An 18,875-nucleotide genomic window follows, 5' to 3' on the forward strand; every position below is an offset into this window, starting at 1 on the left:
GCTGGGGCAGGGTTTAAACCCACCACCTGTGGTATATGGGGCCAGTGCCCTACTCCTTTGAGCCACAGACGCCACCCATTCCATTCCTTTTTTTCCTCTTAGTCAATACATTATTATATGAATTTTCTGAAAGGGTAGTTAGGATGCATAACCTCACTTTTCCATCTTTCCTAAAAATGTAATCGTTGGTTCAAATAGCAGTTCTTCTCATTGTATATATTATCTCTGTAGATGTGTGGTGTATGTAAGGAAAGACAATGCAGAAAACAGGAGCGTGAAAGAAACACAAAGAGAAACCAGAGAGATGGACATAGAAAGAAGAAAGGAGGCAAGATAAAGAACAAGAAACAGTTATAGAGAAATGGAAAATTACCAAAGATGGGTTTGAGAAAATGTATTCACTTACTTTGTATAATGAGTTAATTTGCCAAGCTATTTAAAAAACCCTCTTGTGTGTTTCACAGTCTTAGAAACTAGCTAAGTTGTGAATGTGTTTTACGTTGTATCCTCAAATATTTCACACTTAACACAGATGGAGCTTATAAGGCTGGAATGCCAAGGAAGGGGAAAATTCCCAAACCATTTAAAGGGTCATCCTTCAAAATAAATGCAGAGAGAGGCAAGAATAGAGGCAAGGAGGGAGGGAAAGTAACAGTCTACTTTAGGAAAATATATTCAGTTATATAAAGTATCAATTAGCTAAATTGTTCCGTATTTCTGATCCATAGACAACTAATTTGTGAATACATATGCATTATATGTTTTATATCGTACCCTTGAATATTTCATACACAACACAGATGGTACTTAATGAGCTTAATAAGCTGGGGCAGGAGGGTGGAAATAGGATGGGGAAGTTGGGAAAATCTTCCAATCTGATTAAAGCTTCAATTTTCACTTTGGCAGAGAAAAAAGATGTAGAGAAATACAAAATATCAGAGTAGTATTTAGGAAAACCTATTTAGTTAATTGACACAATGAGTTAATCTGCTAATCTTTGTAAAAGTCCACTAGTAATTTTGCCCATAGAAATGATTTAGACTGTGAATACCTGTGAATATGCACAAGTGGCTTTCTATTGTCCCTTTGACTATTTTACACTGAATCCAGATACATCTACAAATACAAGGACAGAAACAGGGTAAATCTTCCCAACACAGTGAAAGACTTCAGTTTTCACTAAGGAGAATTCTCTTTGCATCTTTGAAAGAGAGACAGCAAGACAAAAAGAGAAGGAGAGTAGTAAAGAAAATCAACTTGTTCAATATGTTTGAAATAGTTATTCAAACAAATGCTTAATTTCCTCAGCTTTTGAAAAGTCCATTTACTTTGCCTTTCAGATCCAGAGTATAACTTGTTTATAAATAACATTTATTTCATGTTTTATATATTAAATATTTTCCGTGATCAGAAATAAGATTAATAGGTAGAGGTTCAAGAGTATGGGACTAAGAAGGGAAGGGGGAGAATTGTTCAAGCTAATCAAAGTCTAACTCTCATGAAAAAATAAATTCTCAATGCCTTCTCAGTGGGTAGAGAGTGAAGGGAAGGGGAAGGAGAGAGATGAATAGACATGGACATACACAGGAGAGAAAGAGAAAAAAGGAAAAGACTGAAAAAGAAGCAGAAAGAAAGAAAAAAGGTAGAAATTCCAAAGTTGTAACAAGGAAAAACATTTCGTAGTTTTGTGTAGATCCTTTGCTACATTAAAAATAAGCCTACTTGTATTTTTCATGTTCACATAAACAAGCTGGGATGTGAATACACACACAATATGGATTGTATATTGAGCTATGGATGACCAGATGGTGCTTCCTAGGCTTAGGTACAAGAGAGTGGGTAGGGTAGAAAGTGGGAAATTGCCTCATTTGGGAATTCTGCCAAAAACATATGTAGGTGGAGGAAGAGGGGTGAAAAATAAGAAGCTCTGACAAGAGAAGTATTAGAGTGGTCAGACTGCAAAGGTCCTTATGGACTATTTTCTTTGAAAGATGGCAAACCATTGGAGGATCCTGAACATAAGAGAGACATCATCTGACTTATGTTTTAATAAAGTCATTTTAGCTGTTGTACTGTGAATACATTAAAGAGGGGCAAAGGCAGGAGCAAGAAGACCAGTTCAAAAGCTATTAGAGTACTCTAGGTGAGAGATGATAGTGGCTTAGACTAGACTAGTAGTAATGGACATGGCGAGAAGTGGTCAAATAGCAGATATATTTATTTTGAAGGAAGAACTGAAGGAGTTTGCTGATTGATTGATTCTGTGTATATGCATGTGTGTGTATGTGTCGTGCACAAGTAAGAGAAGACAATGAGGAGGGAGAAGGAGAGAGAGAAGGAGAAGCACAAGCACCAGAGAGCTACCATTTACTGATTTGTTGAGATGAGAAAACCTGTTGGAGGAGCCCATTTAGAGGAGATAAGGGATGGGGAGAGTGAAAGTCAAGGTTTGGACGTGTTAGATCAGGATGCCTATTAGATCTCCAAGTAGAGGCCTCTAACTGGTAGGTGAATATACAAAGCTAGATTGGAGTAAGGAACTCTAGAGCTCCTATATCAAAACATCACAAACCAGCCAATTTAAAACCACAGAAATTTATTGACTCAGTTCTGGAGGCTACAAGTACCTACCTCACAGGCATGTTAGGAGGATATAAAACTAATACTTTAAGAACACTCAGAACATTGTTTGACACCCAGTAAGAGTGCAGTAAGTGTTCACTTTAATTTTGGTTGTGGGATAGTATAGGTCAGCCCACATTCTGCCTCTTAAACTTTTGGTTATAACCAAGTAAGTGCATTAGAACATAGTGATCTAAAAGCATAAACTGTGGAGCCAACCTATTTGGGCTTGAATTTGGGGTCTACTACTTACTAGCTGGGTAACCTCATACCAGGTGCTCAATGTGCCTTTGCCCCACCGTCACTATCTGTAAAATGAGGATAAGAATAGGACCTACCTCATAGGGTCATTATAAAGATTAAATATTTTAATTATGTTAAAATGCTAGATGAGTGCCTATCACATAGCAAGTGCTGTAGAAGAAATTATTATTTCTTATTATTATTTAATGAGGACATAAATTTACTTAGATGAACTTGTGTTGAAATTGTTCTGAGCAAGGCATATTGGTATACTGTTAGCATTTTTTCCTACATAAAAAACACACTACTTTATGATTGTTAAAGAGCACTGGTTATGTGCACTTGGGAGATCCTGGGTACTTATCTTACATACAAGATTACAGAGATTTGTGAAATGCATGGGAGGGCAACTAGATTTAACAATGTTTATGTAGCTACATGCTGCCTAATTTTACTCTCTCTCTAGGAGAATATGTCGTCATGACAACCCACTTCCATCTCAAGCGAAAAATTGGCTACTTTGTGATCCAGACCTACTTGCCATGTATCATGACTGTCATTCTGTCACAAGTGTCTTTCTGGCTCAACAGAGAGTCTGTCCCTGCCCGAACGGTCTTTGGTGAGTGTTGCTTTATGGAGAGTGGGGGAGAGACACTTGCAAAGACTTGCCATGGGCTGTCAGATTAAAGGTAAGAAAGGTGAAGAATGCCTGGAAAGAATGAGCACAATGCCTGAACCTGGCGGTGGTAACTGAATCATCAGATTATGGGGAGTTAGGCAACTCAATTCTTAACAAGGAAATAGGAGAAAAATGTTGAAGTAATGAGATTATGGAAATGCCTCTTATTTCAGTCTGGTTTGCCCCAAGAGCTGGGAAGGGATGCAGCCTTCAGCGAAAAAGAGAAATTTAGTGCAAAGACTGGAGAAGGTAACGGCTGGGAAAGCAAACTGACAACTGAGAAGTGGATTAGGGCCATTTTTAAGACCCATTTTTAAATATGAGCATCAGACTTTGCTGCTTTTCCTCTAGGCTTTTTGAAAGTATGAATTATTTGATATTCAGCAAAGGCTGCACAAAGTTTGAAGATTCTCTCAATAGTACTTACGATAAGAAGAATTTTCTTCAATATGAATTTATGGATGTCTAGGAAGAGGTTTACAGATCATTAGCACCGTTTTCTCACAGACTTATTACATACAAAACATTTTTCTCTGTTTTTCCCACTGCAGTAAATGAATAAAAATTAATTATTTTCAGCTACTGCGGTGCCTCCATGGCAATGGTGGTAGTGTGGCATGTACTTGAATGTACCTGGTATCCACAGAGAAGACATTCCTATAGATAGTCTGAAACCGTACTGGGTAGTAAAACAAATAGTGAATTATGTTTCACGAAGAAGCAGCATTGTAGGCCCAGTATAGGAGGAGACGCAATGGCAAAAGAGAAAGAGTGGCCTGTAAAGTAGGAAAAAGTTAAAAAAAAAATCATGAGGGTATGATATCCTGAAAGTCAATAGAGGACAGTATTTCAAGAAGCAGCAAACAATCATCTGGGATGAATACTGCTGTGTATTTACATAAGATGCAGTTAGAAACTGTCTTTTGGGTACACTGATGTACTTGGTTGTTAGTGATCTTGAATAGAACACTTCTAGTAAAGTGGAGGGAGAAAAAGCTCTGTGATAGTGAGTTAATGATGCCCATTCTGAGAAGTACAACAAACTAGACACCCTGAAAAATCTTCCTCTACAAAATCCTAGAAAAAGCTAGAAAAAAAATAGAAACCATTCTTTTAAGTTAATATCTGAGCTTATAAGAAATTAAAAGAAGTACTCAGGGGATCAAATGGAAGAATGAACTGAGAACTGGAGTGTTGATCACATGAACTGATACAGTTGTGGCAGAAATATAATATACTGGGATGGATTACTGGTATCAGTAAACAAGAGTTTGAGTGTTTATGTTATGCAAGAAGGCATTGAGTCTCAATGGAGTTATGGGTTGGAGCTAAGATTGTGGTAGGCTGAATATTGGCTTCCAAAGATATTCATGTCCTAGTCCCTGGAACCTGTGAATGTGACCTATATAGCAAAAGTAAAAGTTTGTATATGTGATTAAGTTAAGGATCTTGAGATGGTGAGCTTATCCTAGATTATCTGCATGGGCTCTAAATGTGATCAAAATATCCTTGTAAGAGTGAGGCAGAGGGAGATTTGACTACAGAGGAGTAGTGGAAGGAGGAGAGATTTGAAGATGTTCTGCTGTTGGCTTTGAAGAAATAGGAAGGGGCCCATGAGTCAAGGAATCCAAGTAATGTGGCTTTAGAAGTTAGAAAAGGCAATGGATTATCTCTCTAGAGCAGCAGTTCTCAACCTGTGAGTTGTGACCCACAGGAACTGTATTAAAGGGTCGCAGCATTAGGAAGGTTGAGAACCACTGCTCTAGAGCCTCCAGAGGGAGCAAAGCCCTTCTGACACCTGACCTCAGCCCAGTGGAACTAATTTTAGACTTCTGGCATCCCGAACAGTAAGAATACATTTTTGTTGTTTTATGCAACTAAATGTGTGGTTGGTTGTTACACAGCTGTAGGAAATTAATACAAGAGCCCTTCCCACAAATTTAATACCACTGAAAGGCTATGCCCTATTGCAAGAGTACTAGAAAAATAGCCCTTTGTGCAGAGAGACAGTAAAGAAGCATATTTATTTTGGCCTGGACTATGCCTTGAGAATTTATATTTTAATTCAAACTTGACCTCACGAATTTAGAATTCATATTTACACTAATTGCACTGATGTGAGAACCTGTGAGTTGAAATGTTAATTTAAAAAATAACTGCAGAATTTTAGACGTAAGATAAAAGAGCCAAGAGTCCAATGTCCTCCTTTAACAAGAAATGGAAAGACTTGCCCCACAAGGTATCAAAATGATTAAAAAGCTATAGTTACTAAGACAGTATGTTATAAGACGAAAAAAATAAATAACTGAATAACCATAGAGAGCCTAAAAGTAGAGCCACATCTATGGAAACATGATTTATGACAAAGATGGCAGGAAATTAATGTGAGATTGGTCATGGACTTAAATGTAAAAGCTAAAAGTATGGTGCTCTTAGAAGAAACTATCAGACAATTATCTTTGCATTTCTTGGTAGTCAGAAATTCCTTAGTGTATTAAAAAAAACAATAAAAAAAAACCAAATTAGAGCTCATCAAAATTAAAACTTTCTGCTCATCAAAAGGTAGCCTAAATAAAATGAAATGGTAAGCTGTGGAATGGAATAAAATATTCCATGGATGTGCAGATCTGACAAAGGATTTGTATCCCCAAATAGAAAAAGCTCCTACAATTTAATAATAAAAAGACAAAGAATTCAAGTTATAAAATGGTCAAAAGGCATGAACAATGAACAGCTATTTCACTGAAGAATATATATTATGCCCAAATAATGCCCATAAGCACATGAAAAGATCCTTAACATAATTTTTAATCAAGGAAATACAAATTCAAACCTCAAGGAGACATTAATTAATTAAAACTTAGAATGGATAAAATTAAAAAGATTGACATTGTTAGATACTTGGGTAACAATTGGAACTCTCATACACTGCTCATGGAAAAGTAAAATAACTACTTTGAAAAATAGTTTATTTCTTTTTGTTTTTCATTTAGGGTACAATGAATTAGGTTGCACTGATTGTGGTTGTTAGGTAAAGTCCCTCTTATAATTGTGACCCACCCCCAAGAGGTGTGCCATACACCATAACCTGCCAACCCCCCTCTAATCTCCCCTCTCCCCATCCCTCATTCCTTTACCCTCCCACCTTGTATTAGCTCATCTGCTACCTTCACATTAGAATAGAGTACACTGGATTCTTGCTTCTCCCTTCTTGTGATGCTTTGCTAAGGAGAATGTGTTCCAACTCCATCCAGGTTAATACAAAAGATGTAAAGTCTCCATCTTTTTAATGGCGAAATAGTATTCCCTGGTATTAATGCATTCCTGGGTTGGTGGGCATTTAGGCTCTTCCCACATTTTGGTGATTGTAAATTGAGTCATGATAAACAGTCTAGTGCAATTGTTCTTATGATAAAATAATTTTTTTTTCTTCTGGGTAGATGCCTAGTAATGGGATTGCAGGATCAAATGGGAGGTCTAATTTGAGTTCTTTGAGAATTCTCCATACTTCCTTCCAAAAAGGTTCTATTAGTTTGCAGTTCCACCAGCAGTGTAAAAGTGTTCCCTTGTCTCCACATTCATGCCAGCATCTACAGTATCCTGGGAAAAAAACCCATTGCCTTTAAAGTTATAATGAATAGATTGACAGCTGCCTTCAACAGAAGCAATGAAGATATTTTCAGCCGAAAAAATAATAAAACACTAACAATTAGTCATCATTACTAGACTTTCACTAGAGGAAATACTAAAGGATATTCTTCAAGCCAAAGGAAAATTATCTCAGAAGAAAGGGTAATAACCATGTGGACTTTTAAAAACAAGAATAAAAATAATTAAAAGCAAATAAGCACTGAATGTACAAAATGATAACAATGGTTTATTGGGTAAAAATATATATTTAGAATAAAATACTAGATCATAATATAATCTGTATTAGTTGATATGGGGATATATGAAGATAAAATATCCTAAGGACTTCCATTATCAGGGAAAAGTATAAAAGTACCAATTAATATTTTTTTTGTAAGTCAGGGGTACACACTGACTGAAACTCTCATAATCTAGGAATGTTAAATTATACAATCACTTTAGAAAATGGTTTGACAGTGTCATATAAAGTTAAACATATACTTACCATATAATCTTCCAGTTCCTTCCCTAGGTATCTACCAAGAGAAATGAAAGCATATGTTTACACAGACTTGGATGTAAATTGTCCTAGAATTTTTATGCATAGGAGTTGAACACTGGAAACAATCCAAATGTCCATGGTGAATGGATAAAAAAATCAGGTTATATCAACAGAATGAAATACCACTCTGAAATTAGCAGTAATGAGCTAAAGACAGGTACAACAACATGAATGAACCTAAAAATATGATGCTGAGTTAAGAAAGGCACACACAAATAAGTACATCCTGTATGACATTCATATGAAACTTGGAGGGAGGATTCTAATACATAGTGAAGAAAGCAGATCAGCAGTTACCTGAGACCAAGCAGGGGATGGTATGGACACAAAGCAATCTTTAGGGTGATCGAAGTCTTCTGCAGCTAATACCCATGAGAAAAGGTGGACAGAGAAGTCTCAAAGGGGCACAGATTACCATAAGACTGTGATCATATAATGGGCTAAGGAGTACTAGACATCAAGAAAAATATGGACTCCAGCTCTTGAGCTCTTGATTCTGAATTATCAACAACCTCTTGAGAACTGAAACAGTGTACCCAAGAGACGAATTGGATTTAAGTTAAGAACAAAAGGGGGATATGCATTCAGTGAAGAGGTTGAGAATATAGGTGAATTTGCAATACATAGAATAGCAGAGCTAAACAGTTGCAAGGGTTTGGAGAAGGTGTGAGAGATAGGTTCAGATTCAACAATGCACTTTGTAAAACAGGATTAAGCCTGACTGACAATGAATTCACAAATAGCCTTGCCCTTGTGGTGATGTCTGAGGTAAACAGGTGTGTTAAACATGATAAATTCAGATTATCTCCTATGGAGGAAAATGGGTGTTCATTTTGAATGCTGTGGTCTGAAATGTTTTAAATTTTGTGCCCCTAGGATGGACAGTTGGTACTGTTAGAGAAAAGATAAAAAAGAACTATATTACCGGATAATAATAACAATACAGTTAACTATTAGAAAAGTACACTGTTAACCCTGATGGCAGCAAACATGGCACAGTATCATGGGCTGTTGGCTGGGCCCGAGGGTTAAAGCCAGTTCCACTCATCACACCCGTGGTTTGGTAGGACAGATCTATGTTATCAAGTAAGAATACTAGAAGTACTCAGAAAAAGTGAGGGAGGACAGTCAGTTCTACCTGAGCCTTTTTGGAAAGGCTTTCTAGAACAGTCTTGAAGAATAAGGATTCAGTAACAGGCTGGATTGCTTTTAAAATGCTGAGAATCTCACTGTCCATCCCTAAAGTGTACCAAATGCTTGATTGAGGGTCCTACCAGCTCTCTCTCACTAGCCAAGAGCACTCCATAAGCTGACAGTTCTAATTAAGCCCTAGAGGCTAGAGCTCTAAAACTCTGCCGAGATATGTCACAGAAACACTTGTATTTTTGTTCCCTCTGTCTAAGCACTAGCACCCTGCTATGAATGTGCCCGGGTGGACAAGTGCATTTGCATAGATAAGAGAGCTTGTTTCTCCCATAAGTCCCTCCTTCCTTGGTGGGATCTGAGGATTACCAAGCCTTGGGTCCATTCTCAGAGCATACCGTGCTAGGTTGCAAATTCAGATAATTTGTTAATAATTACTAGCTGTGTGGCTGATTCCTGACAGGGCTTAAAATGTGTTTTTGTTAATCAGCCTGGATGACTCCCTGCCTAGTCTGTGCGAAGGCCTTCCTTCAGGGTCTCTCTGTGGAAACTGCACTCCAGGCTTTTCCAGTGTCGATTTTTGATTGTATAGCAAATATCTAAGTAAGGTACCCCAGGAGAGGGAGATAGGAGAGGAAGCCTCAGAAGCTGCACAAGACAAGGCTGGCTCCTGGGGTACAGTGAACAGAGGCAGCACCTTCTCTGCCTGCTTTTCTGCACTCCATCATCTACCTCATTAGGGCTTCGTTCCATGCCCTTCTCAACCCAGGCTCCGGAGACTTCCGTTTCCCACCCTCTACAGCAGCGCTTCTCAACCTGTGGGTCTGTGGGTCACGACCCCTTTGTAAGAATGAAAATACATCGCAGCATTAGGAAGGTTGAAAACCACTGCTCTATAGCATGACCACACTCAGAAACAGCTTCTCATGTATAATGACTTTGTGTACAGCAACTGCCTTTTCAAAATCCCCAGGGATAGAGACAATTGGGAATAATTGTAGATGAGGATAACAGAGGCGCAGAGAGATTAAGGAAATTGCCTAAGATACATATCAAGTAAGTGGAATCACTTGAGATGTCTAATTTCTAGTGTAATACTCATTTACACTTCAATACTATTGCTAGAAATTGTGAAATTCTTCTAACATTGTTAAAATGTGATTATAATCATGATGAATTGTATAATGATGATGATACTCATATCAAAACAATAGTAAAAATAATAATGTTTACTATAGAAGCTGCTATTTATGGAGTGATTACTCTGTGTCAAGTATTAGGCTATAGACTTTATAAATATTTCTTTCAAACTCCCCCCTCAATAAATCTCTGTATCTGGTGTTATTGCATCCATTCTGCACATGATAAAACTGAGGTTTAATGGGGGAGGACACCTTACTCAAGGTCACATTACTAGTAAGTGGGATTGCCCAGATTTCAGCCTACCTCAGTTTGATCCTAAAGCTTACATTGTTATCCCCACACTATATGGTTCATATGCATATCTAAAATATAAAAACAGAATTTAAAGAGAGTAAAGTTTTGAATTTAGGTTAATAACACGAGCACCACACCACAAAATAATTAGGTGATCTGAAAGTGAGCTCGAGTCTGACAAAAACTCACAAACAACAGATTTGGTTGATTTGAAAAGCTTTGGTTGGTTCTAAAACTCAGTGAGGACCTAGAGTGTGACACAACTACAGAATCATTTTCCACAGTGGTTTGTTGCATTATCAGAGGAGTGTCCAGGATTTTAGGAAGTGAGAATCCTACTGAATGCAGATGATGCCCTGAGTCTTGGGCTCAATTATGAGATGTTCAGAGGAAAACTACCAGAATGGGGAAGGAAGTGAAGACGAGAAAGAGTTCATGAGGAGAACATGAATCTCCACGTTCATTCTGGAGATGAGCAGAGTCCCCAGAAAACATAGCCACCCTTTTCAGGTCTTTGAAGGCCTGTCCTGGAGAGGAAGGAGCATATTTTTCCTTCCTGCATGGCCCCTAAAGGAACTCTGAGATCACTCAGTGGGCTGATAGTTAGAATAAGCTGGTTTCAGTTCATAAGGTAGGTTTTTCTAATTAAAAACTCTTTTATAACAAAAAGGACTATTTACTCTTCAACGGAAATGTTTACGCAGAGGCTGGAGGATAGCTGTTAAAGGTACTGTACTGAGATTTGTATTTCTGTGCCACTTGGGTGACTCGGTGGACCTATCTAGCCTTGACAGTCTCTGTTTTATACATTAAGGAGGACATTTTGAGTGGGATAAACTTCTTGTTTCAAGGGGGAAGTTGGTGATGTCATTAAATAATCTGTCAATGTTTTCCAGTTGCAAGTGGTTCGCATCTTCTCTCTCCCCAGGTGTCACCACTGTTCTCACTATGACAACGTTGAGTATCAGTGCCAGAAACTCCTTACCTAAAGTGGCATACGCGACGGCCATGGACTGGTTCATAGCCGTCTGTTATGCCTTTGTATTTTCTGCGCTGATCGAATTTGCCACTGTCAACTACTTCACCAAGCGGAGTTGGGCTTGGGAAGGCAAGAAGGTGCCAGAGGCCCTGGAGATGAAGGTGAGGTACAGCAAAGGAGGGGCTGGGAAGCATCCCCTGAGAGAACTGTATTGGGACCAGGAGTGGGCAGCCTGTAGCCTGCAGGAACTAGGCGGGGCTATGTGCTATTCACTGGGGTCATCAATACAATTCTCAACTGGAGTGCTTCTTGGCAACCTGGCATGTGGGCTGGGCACAAAGAAAAGAGGGCAAATATAATGAAGGGTTGCTGTCTTCTAGTGAGATCAAACCTAAGTGTGATGTTGGTAGAATTACAGAGTCACCCAGAGACTTGGACTCTATATCTTCAACCCACAGAACAATCTCTAGGGCCACTTACTCCCCTCACTTTCCAGTACACTTACATGGTAGTTAAATGGAAATGATTAACTTTCCGCCTGTGTCTTTGCTTATTTTGTATTCTCTACTTGGCATGCTCTTTTCTTTTTTTCCTTGCCTGATGAAGACCTACTCATTCTTTAATATCCAACTGAAATGCTATTTTTTTTCCATAGAGCCTTTCTGGAATTTTCCAGACAAACGTAGTTTTTCTTCAGGGGTGGGATAGAGTGGTGGTGCTCCAGATATTACAATTACTTGTTTGAATTAGAGTTGTCTGTGTCCTTATTAGACTGCAAGCATCTTGAAGGCAGGGGCTTATCTACATCTTATTTCTAGCCAGCATCCTTGCACAGCATCACACTCATAGTAAAAGCTGAATAAATGTTGGTTAGATTATTGGATGGATTGGAAGGACTACAGTTGTTTAATAGTTTTATATTTATTTAAACAGATTCTTGTTTCAAAATGGTATTTTTACCCACTTTTCCATGTGTTCCTTACTTTCCTTAAGGTTAACCAAGAGAGAAAATACAATAAAGCAACTGGATTGATAGGAATAAGACCCTGAGTATAGTGAAATCAAGATTGTTGTCCCTGCCTGCTTTAACTAAGCTCAGGTCTCTAGCTTTAGATGAAAATTATCCAAAGATGCTAAAAACAACTGGCAAATGTGATACAAGGACCATTCCAGTACTATTGAAAGAATATGGATAAGACAAATGGTAACAATTTTTCAAAACAGGGGGAAAGATGTATTCCAAACAATGTAGACTGGTGGGCTGATAAGATTTTAGAATAGATTTTAACTACTTATTAACAAAATTTATTAACACCTCATTATAAAATATGAATAAGTGTATTTACCTCAAAGCTATCTTCTCTAAATTTCTTTAAGTAGGTTTATGAAAATCATGTTTCCTATTAGTTTGAATGTGGAAAATCATCACCCATTGTGTTTATCCTGAAATAAAATTTGGGCTATTGTACAAGCCATGAGTCACATTCTTGTTCTCAGATGACTTTGTAGGCATTGATTGCTATATTCAATTTTAACATTCCATATTGTTATATAAAAATCTAAAGCCCATCTGAGAATTTCTCATACAGCAGCAGACTTGATTTTAAAGCCTAAAAGCCCTTATGAATGTCTTTTTTATTTCTGCATTCCAGTTACTTCTACAATGATAGAGCTTTATTAATCTGTATAAATTTTTCTTTGGACACCATATTGTCCTGTAAATTATAGATTCATGGTCCTCTGTTTCAGGAAAGCTTTCCTGAGAACCTATATTTGTTCTGTTCTTTTCCTAGAGGACAGATTATACAGATCATAGAGCTTGCTTTTTTTTCCCCATATCTACCGTTTCTTCTTTAATAATTTTTAACTGTAATTTTCCATTTCATTTTTGCTTAGTTTTCTCAAGCTTATATTCTATGTCCATGACTATTTTTAATAATGCCCATTCACCTTCATTTCTGTGGTAGTATATTATTTTTCCTGACATTTATTTTATGATCTCTTCTGGCTTATTTTTCATGTGTTCCATGTTTCTTTTGTGTATTTTTCAACAAGGCTTTATTCATCATTTTCTTCCTTTTTACAACCCATAGTTTGCAACTGTGGCTTAATAGTTTGTCTTCAATTATTAGTTCAAGTTGCATCAGAGGAGTTTGTTTGTTTGTTTGTTCTGAGACAGAGCCTCAAGCTGTCACCCTGAGTAGAGTGCTGTGGCATCACAGCTCACAGCAACCTCCAACTCCTGGGCTTAAGTTATTCTCTTGCCTCAGCCTCCCAAGCAGCTGGGACTGCAGGCACCCACCACAACACCTGGCTATTTTTTGGTTGGAGTTATCATTGTTGTTTGGCAGCCCCAGGCTGGATTCGAACCCACCAGCTCAGGTGTATGTGGCTGGCGCCTTAGCTGCTTGAGCTACCAGCACCGAGCCATCAGAGGATTTTTTTACCAGCCTTGTTCTATGTGGAAGTATTTGGGCAGCGACTGAGAGAGTGAGCAGGATAGTGGTGAGCAGTCAAGAAGGAGTAGTAAGAGTGAAAAGGTGGAGCATCATTTGCTGTCTATAGGAATTTTTTATGAGTACTGATCCCTGTAACTGTGATTCTACTTCTAACTAGCTGGAAGTTTCCCTTGTCCACAGTAAAGCCCTCTATGTATGCTGCAAGAGTGTGTGTGTGTGTGTGTGTGTATGCACATGCACATGTATGCATATATAGTGTGATAGCCTTTAACTTTCTAGTCTCTAACTCCTCTGCCACTATCTGGTGGGCACATAGAGTTCTCTCTACTGGTCAGGGGTTGATGCCCACAAACCCTGACCTGGTTTGAATGCTGGCTGGGAAATGACACTGGAAATAACTAACTCAACACTAGTTTTTAGGAAAAACAAAGTTTGAGGATGCCTGGAGATGGCTTACACTAACTCAGGCTGGGTAAGGCCGAGATAATACAGCCCTTTCCTGGCTTTTTCAGAAGGTTTTTATTAGTTTTTAACAAAAGTGTATATGTAAAAGATAGGGCTGAAAGGACCTCAAGTTCCCAGGAAGACTGGATAGAGAGAAAGCCAGAGTAAGCGGTAGGGGGTTGGTAAAAGTCAGTGGTGTGTATAAACAGAGGGGGAGGAAGAAGCCAGTTCTGTTCAGGTAGGGGAAGTAAACTAGGTTTTCTAGTTTAACTACATTTTTGAAGAGTTTAATCCCTCCCATCTGTTGACTCTCAAATGCATGGGCCTAGTCCATTCTGACCAGTAGGCGTGGGCACCTCTGGATTCTTTTCCTCTTTTGTGAATCTAAAGAACCCCCAGGAACTGCCCACTTGTAGGCATTCTCCCTGATTACCCTAAAATTGAAGCTGGGCACTCCACTGAGAAGTCAACCTATCTATCTCTCACATCTACCAGTATGAAACCTGATTTTGTTTCAAAACAGAGATCATTTGTTTTGTCTCTCAGGTCATGCCACCCACATTTGTAACTCTATTCGTGACCTGAAATCCAGAACAGCAGGCATCCTCATGTCTTCTTCACCCTGATCCAGTTTTCACTACAAATGGGAGCTCTTACATTTTGGGGTCAAGGTTATAAAAGCTTTCAAGTTTCATCAAAGATAGAGTTTCAATTTTTATCTCTCATTTTACTTACTGTTTTTGATTGGTTCCATAGAGAAAGGCGATCAAAATGTCTATATTTTGACATATCAAACTGAAAGCTCCTTAAGATATATTATTAAATGTAATAGATATTTTAAGAGCAATTAGCAGCAATCACTGATATATAGCCTGAGTTCACTAAGAAGAAATTAGGCCAAACTAACCTCATGAGATTTTATGAAAAGTTTTCTGGATGGGTGGAGCAGAAAATGCCAAAGATTTTATCAAGGCACTTGACTTTCTAAAAATTATACCTCCTTGAAGAAGAGACAGCAGTTGAAAAAAAAATTTGTACAATTAGGCTGATTACATTTGTTCACCAACTGAACTCAAGTGGAATTGACTGATGGATTGACATCAACCTAAATGAAGGTCCCTGGGTGCACAGCTCTCTCAAATGTTGTCGTCACCAACCCAAATGAAGACATACAAGGTAGAAGATTCAAATTTATAAGCTGATATTAATAAATGTTGGTTGAATCAAATATAAATTCTTACACATAGGTACAAAAATAAGTTCTGAGATGGAAAAGCTAAATAAACATTGAACACTAGAAATAAAATTCTGGAATGTAAAAGAAAAAAATATATAACATAAGTCTACCATGTGGTGAAACTCTTGAGAAGCCCAGTTTGATTTGGATCTAATCTAAGAAGTATACTCTCAACATAAGCCAACCAGCACAGAACCAAAAGAGCTTATCATCTCACTTGTTCTGTACCAGTTGGCCCATGTTTAGAGTATACTCTTCCATTTTGGTTACTACACTAGAGGAGGGAAATTGGCTCATACTATTTTCAGATATCTGAAAAGCAGCCATGGATGTTTTATGATAAATGAGATACTTTTTTTTCTTTTTATGGCCAGAAAGAGGTGTGGGGGTGGTTTGAAGGAAGACAGAAGACTAGAACAGATTGTTAAAAGCTTTAAAGCTGGAGGTTGAAAACAATAACCATTTCTCCATGTAAAGAGTGCAGGAAAAAAAAAAAAGAAAAGAAAAACCAAAAAAATGGTATAAAACTCTTCTACAAAGAGGATAATCTCCAGGGTCCTCTGCAGTGTCTCTCATGGCCAATCCATTTAAGTTATTTTTAAGAAGCTGATTGTGAGAAAAAGAAACTATGGAATACATAAAAACAAGTCCATAATGTGAGGGTGCTATGGTTTGTCTACATTGCCACAATGTAGAGGAACCAACAGTGAAACCCTCAGGAAAAGAGATTGAATGGTGTTGGAAGTGAAAATTTCAGAATTTAATTATAACTTTTTTTTTTCCTCCTTTAGAGAGACACGTTTAACCTTGTTTTGGCTTCATAAAGTTAGGATGAGTATACACAAAACAGTTTTAAGATAATGTAATTGATTTTAAATTTTATTTCTGATCTGTATTATAACTAGGGATTAGATGAAATGCAAAAGGGTGGCCCAGGCCTGTAATCCTAGCATGCTGGGAGGATCCCTTGAGCTCAGGAGTTCAAGACCAGCTTAAGAAAGATTAAGAGCCGTCTCTACTAAAAATAGAAAAGCTAGCCAGTCATATTGGTGCAGGCCTGTAGTCCTAGCTACCCTAAAGGCTGAGGCAGGAGGATCTCTTGAGCCCAAGAGTTTGAGGTTGCTGTGAGCTAAGCTGACACGACTGCACTTTACCCAGGACAACAGTGACACTCTGACTCAAGGTGTTTTTTGGTTTTTTTTAATTTATTTTCAAATGAAGATAAATGACTACCTGTTATTGTACTCTAAAAAATTAATGAAAGTGGACTTCTGAGTATCAACCCCATGTATTTTATCACTGTTTCCTCTGAAGATCCCACTAAAATGAAAATGAAGGAATAAAACAAATATAAAACCCACAAGCACCAGGGGAGCTGGACAAGGGATGTCAAACAAGAAACTTTAACACATCTAAAGAAGGATGAATATGGATGGAAGGAATAATAACTGATTTATCAAGCTGGATTAAGACAGAACCCTGGATAAATCAAATATTCAGAGATGCTCAATATAGCAGGAAATAAAGTGCAAGGGTACAGCTAGGGGGATTGGTTATAAGTCTTTGAACAGAGTAGCCAGAATCTGCCAAATGTGTGAAATGTCTTTAGCCAAATGTATACTCTTCAGAAAGAATAGCACTATTTCTCTTGTAAAGAAGCTGAATGTCTCCAGATAAAAGTTGTTACATGCTGATACTTCCATCTGATGTCTTAAATCATAGCCCACAATTCAACAAGCTCAGCTCAGGTACACTGAGCATATCGACATCTTCTCAGATGCCAAGTAATATTGAAATACTAAGGGTCACCAAAGCAAAGTTTTCAATGTGAAAGAAAATAGCAAAGATTAAACCAAAAACAAACAGGCAAACAAACAAGTAAAAAGGAACACTTCATCTTGAAGGAAGTAAACACAGATAAGTTAGGGAATTAAAGAGAACTTAAGAAAAACAAACTAGCTTTTACCTGAGATTTGTGATACATATTACACATAAGACAAGAGCAGGATGCTGAATAAAAGGAAATCAGAGCATACAAATGATCCTTTGAAGTTAAAAAGAATTGCCAAAATAAAAATTCAATAGAGATGTAGAAAAGTAAATCACTTTATGAGTAGGGGAAAGAGAGAGAGACAGAGAAAGAAAATGGGAATGAAAACATAAGAGGCCGAGGGATGAATAGAGGAAGTCCATCCAACTCAGAAATTGTAGAATGAGTGAACAGAGAAAAGGGAAGGAAGGAAATTAACAACGAACTAACACAGACATATTTACAAACGGAAAGTCATAAGCTTCCAGAATGAAAGTGTCTTCATGGGTCAACATAAAGGCACATAGGCAGGAAATTTCAGGAAACCCTAAATAAAGCAATTATCTAAAAATATTCCAGAAAGAAAATAAATGCTATTACAAAGCAATGATATGGCATCAGCCTTCTCAACTACGGTGGATGCCGGAATACAGTGGAGCAGTAAATCTCATAATTCTGAGGGACAAATGATTTTCAACCTAGAATTTTATGTATAATCAATGTATTAAAGGCATAAGTGAAGTACTCATTATTAGGCTGGTATGAACTCAGAAATGTCATCTTCCATGTACCCTGTCCTAGGGAAATTGGAGTATAGTTTCTATTAAAGCAAGAGAGTAAACACAAAAAAGAAGAAAGACATAAGACCCAGAAAAGAGGGTATCCAACAGAGGAGATAAGTGAAGGGACATTCTCCTAGGCTCCAAGTTGACCCCTAAAGAGACAGGCTCCATGCCTGCCCCGGCCCCAGGCTGGCCCCAGGCTCTACGCTGGTTCCTTTGGACCCAGGCTGCAGGAAACACATGGTCTAAGCTTTCTCCAGCAGACTCCAGGGTCTAGGCCCATCCCAATGGACCCAGCACCATGGTGTACTAGGATAAGTCTTAATACCAATCCTATCAAACTCTTTCAAAAAATTGAAGAAAATGGAATAATCCCAAACTTACTTTTAAAAAGGCCAGCATTTCCTTGATACCACAACGAGATGAAGATAGCACAAGGAAAGGAGATTACAGGTCAATATCCCTGATGAACAAAAGAGATGCAGAAATCTTCAACAGAATACTAGCAAAATCAAATTCAATAGCACATTTAAGGGATCAGTTACCATGATCAGTTACCATGATTTATCCCAGGGATGTAAGGATGGTTCAGCATATGCAAATCTATAAATGTGATGAACTACATTAACAGAATGAAAGACAAAAACCATATGATCATCTTAATAGAGAAAAAGTATTTGACAAAATTCAACATCCTTTCATGATAAAAGGTCTCAACAAATTAGGTATAGAAGAAATGTACCTCATCACAATAAAGGTCATGTATGACAAACCCACAGCTAACATCATGCTCAATGGTGAAAGATTAAATGCTTTTTTTCAAAGATCAGAAATAAGACAAATAAGCC

General features: G+C 37.9%; 1 protein-coding gene across 2 annotated transcripts in view; it reads left to right on the plus strand.

The window, feature by feature from the left end:
• The window catches only part of GABRA3 (gamma-aminobutyric acid type A receptor alpha3 subunit), a 232,001-nt gene that overhangs the window by 203,056 nt on the left and 10,070 nt on the right, over nt 1–18,875 (plus strand). Inside the window, exons 8-9 of one of the 2 annotated variants that reach the window (XM_003800932.2) lie at nt 3,332–3,484; nt 11,245–11,456. In XM_003800932.2, the coding sequence (XP_003800980.1) occupies nt 3,332–3,484; nt 11,245–11,456 (365 nt within the window). Of the gene's footprint in view, nt 1–3,331; nt 3,485–11,244; nt 11,462–18,875 lie in introns of both variants that reach the window. The other variant, XM_023507580.1, reaches the window with a different exon arrangement.

The sequence above is a fragment of the Otolemur garnettii genome, unplaced genomic scaffold (assembly GCF_000181295.1).
Source record: "Otolemur garnettii isolate 467f Iridium unplaced genomic scaffold, OtoGar3 scaffold00190, whole genome shotgun sequence".
NCBI lineage: Eukaryota > Metazoa > Chordata > Mammalia > Primates > Galagidae > Otolemur > Otolemur garnettii.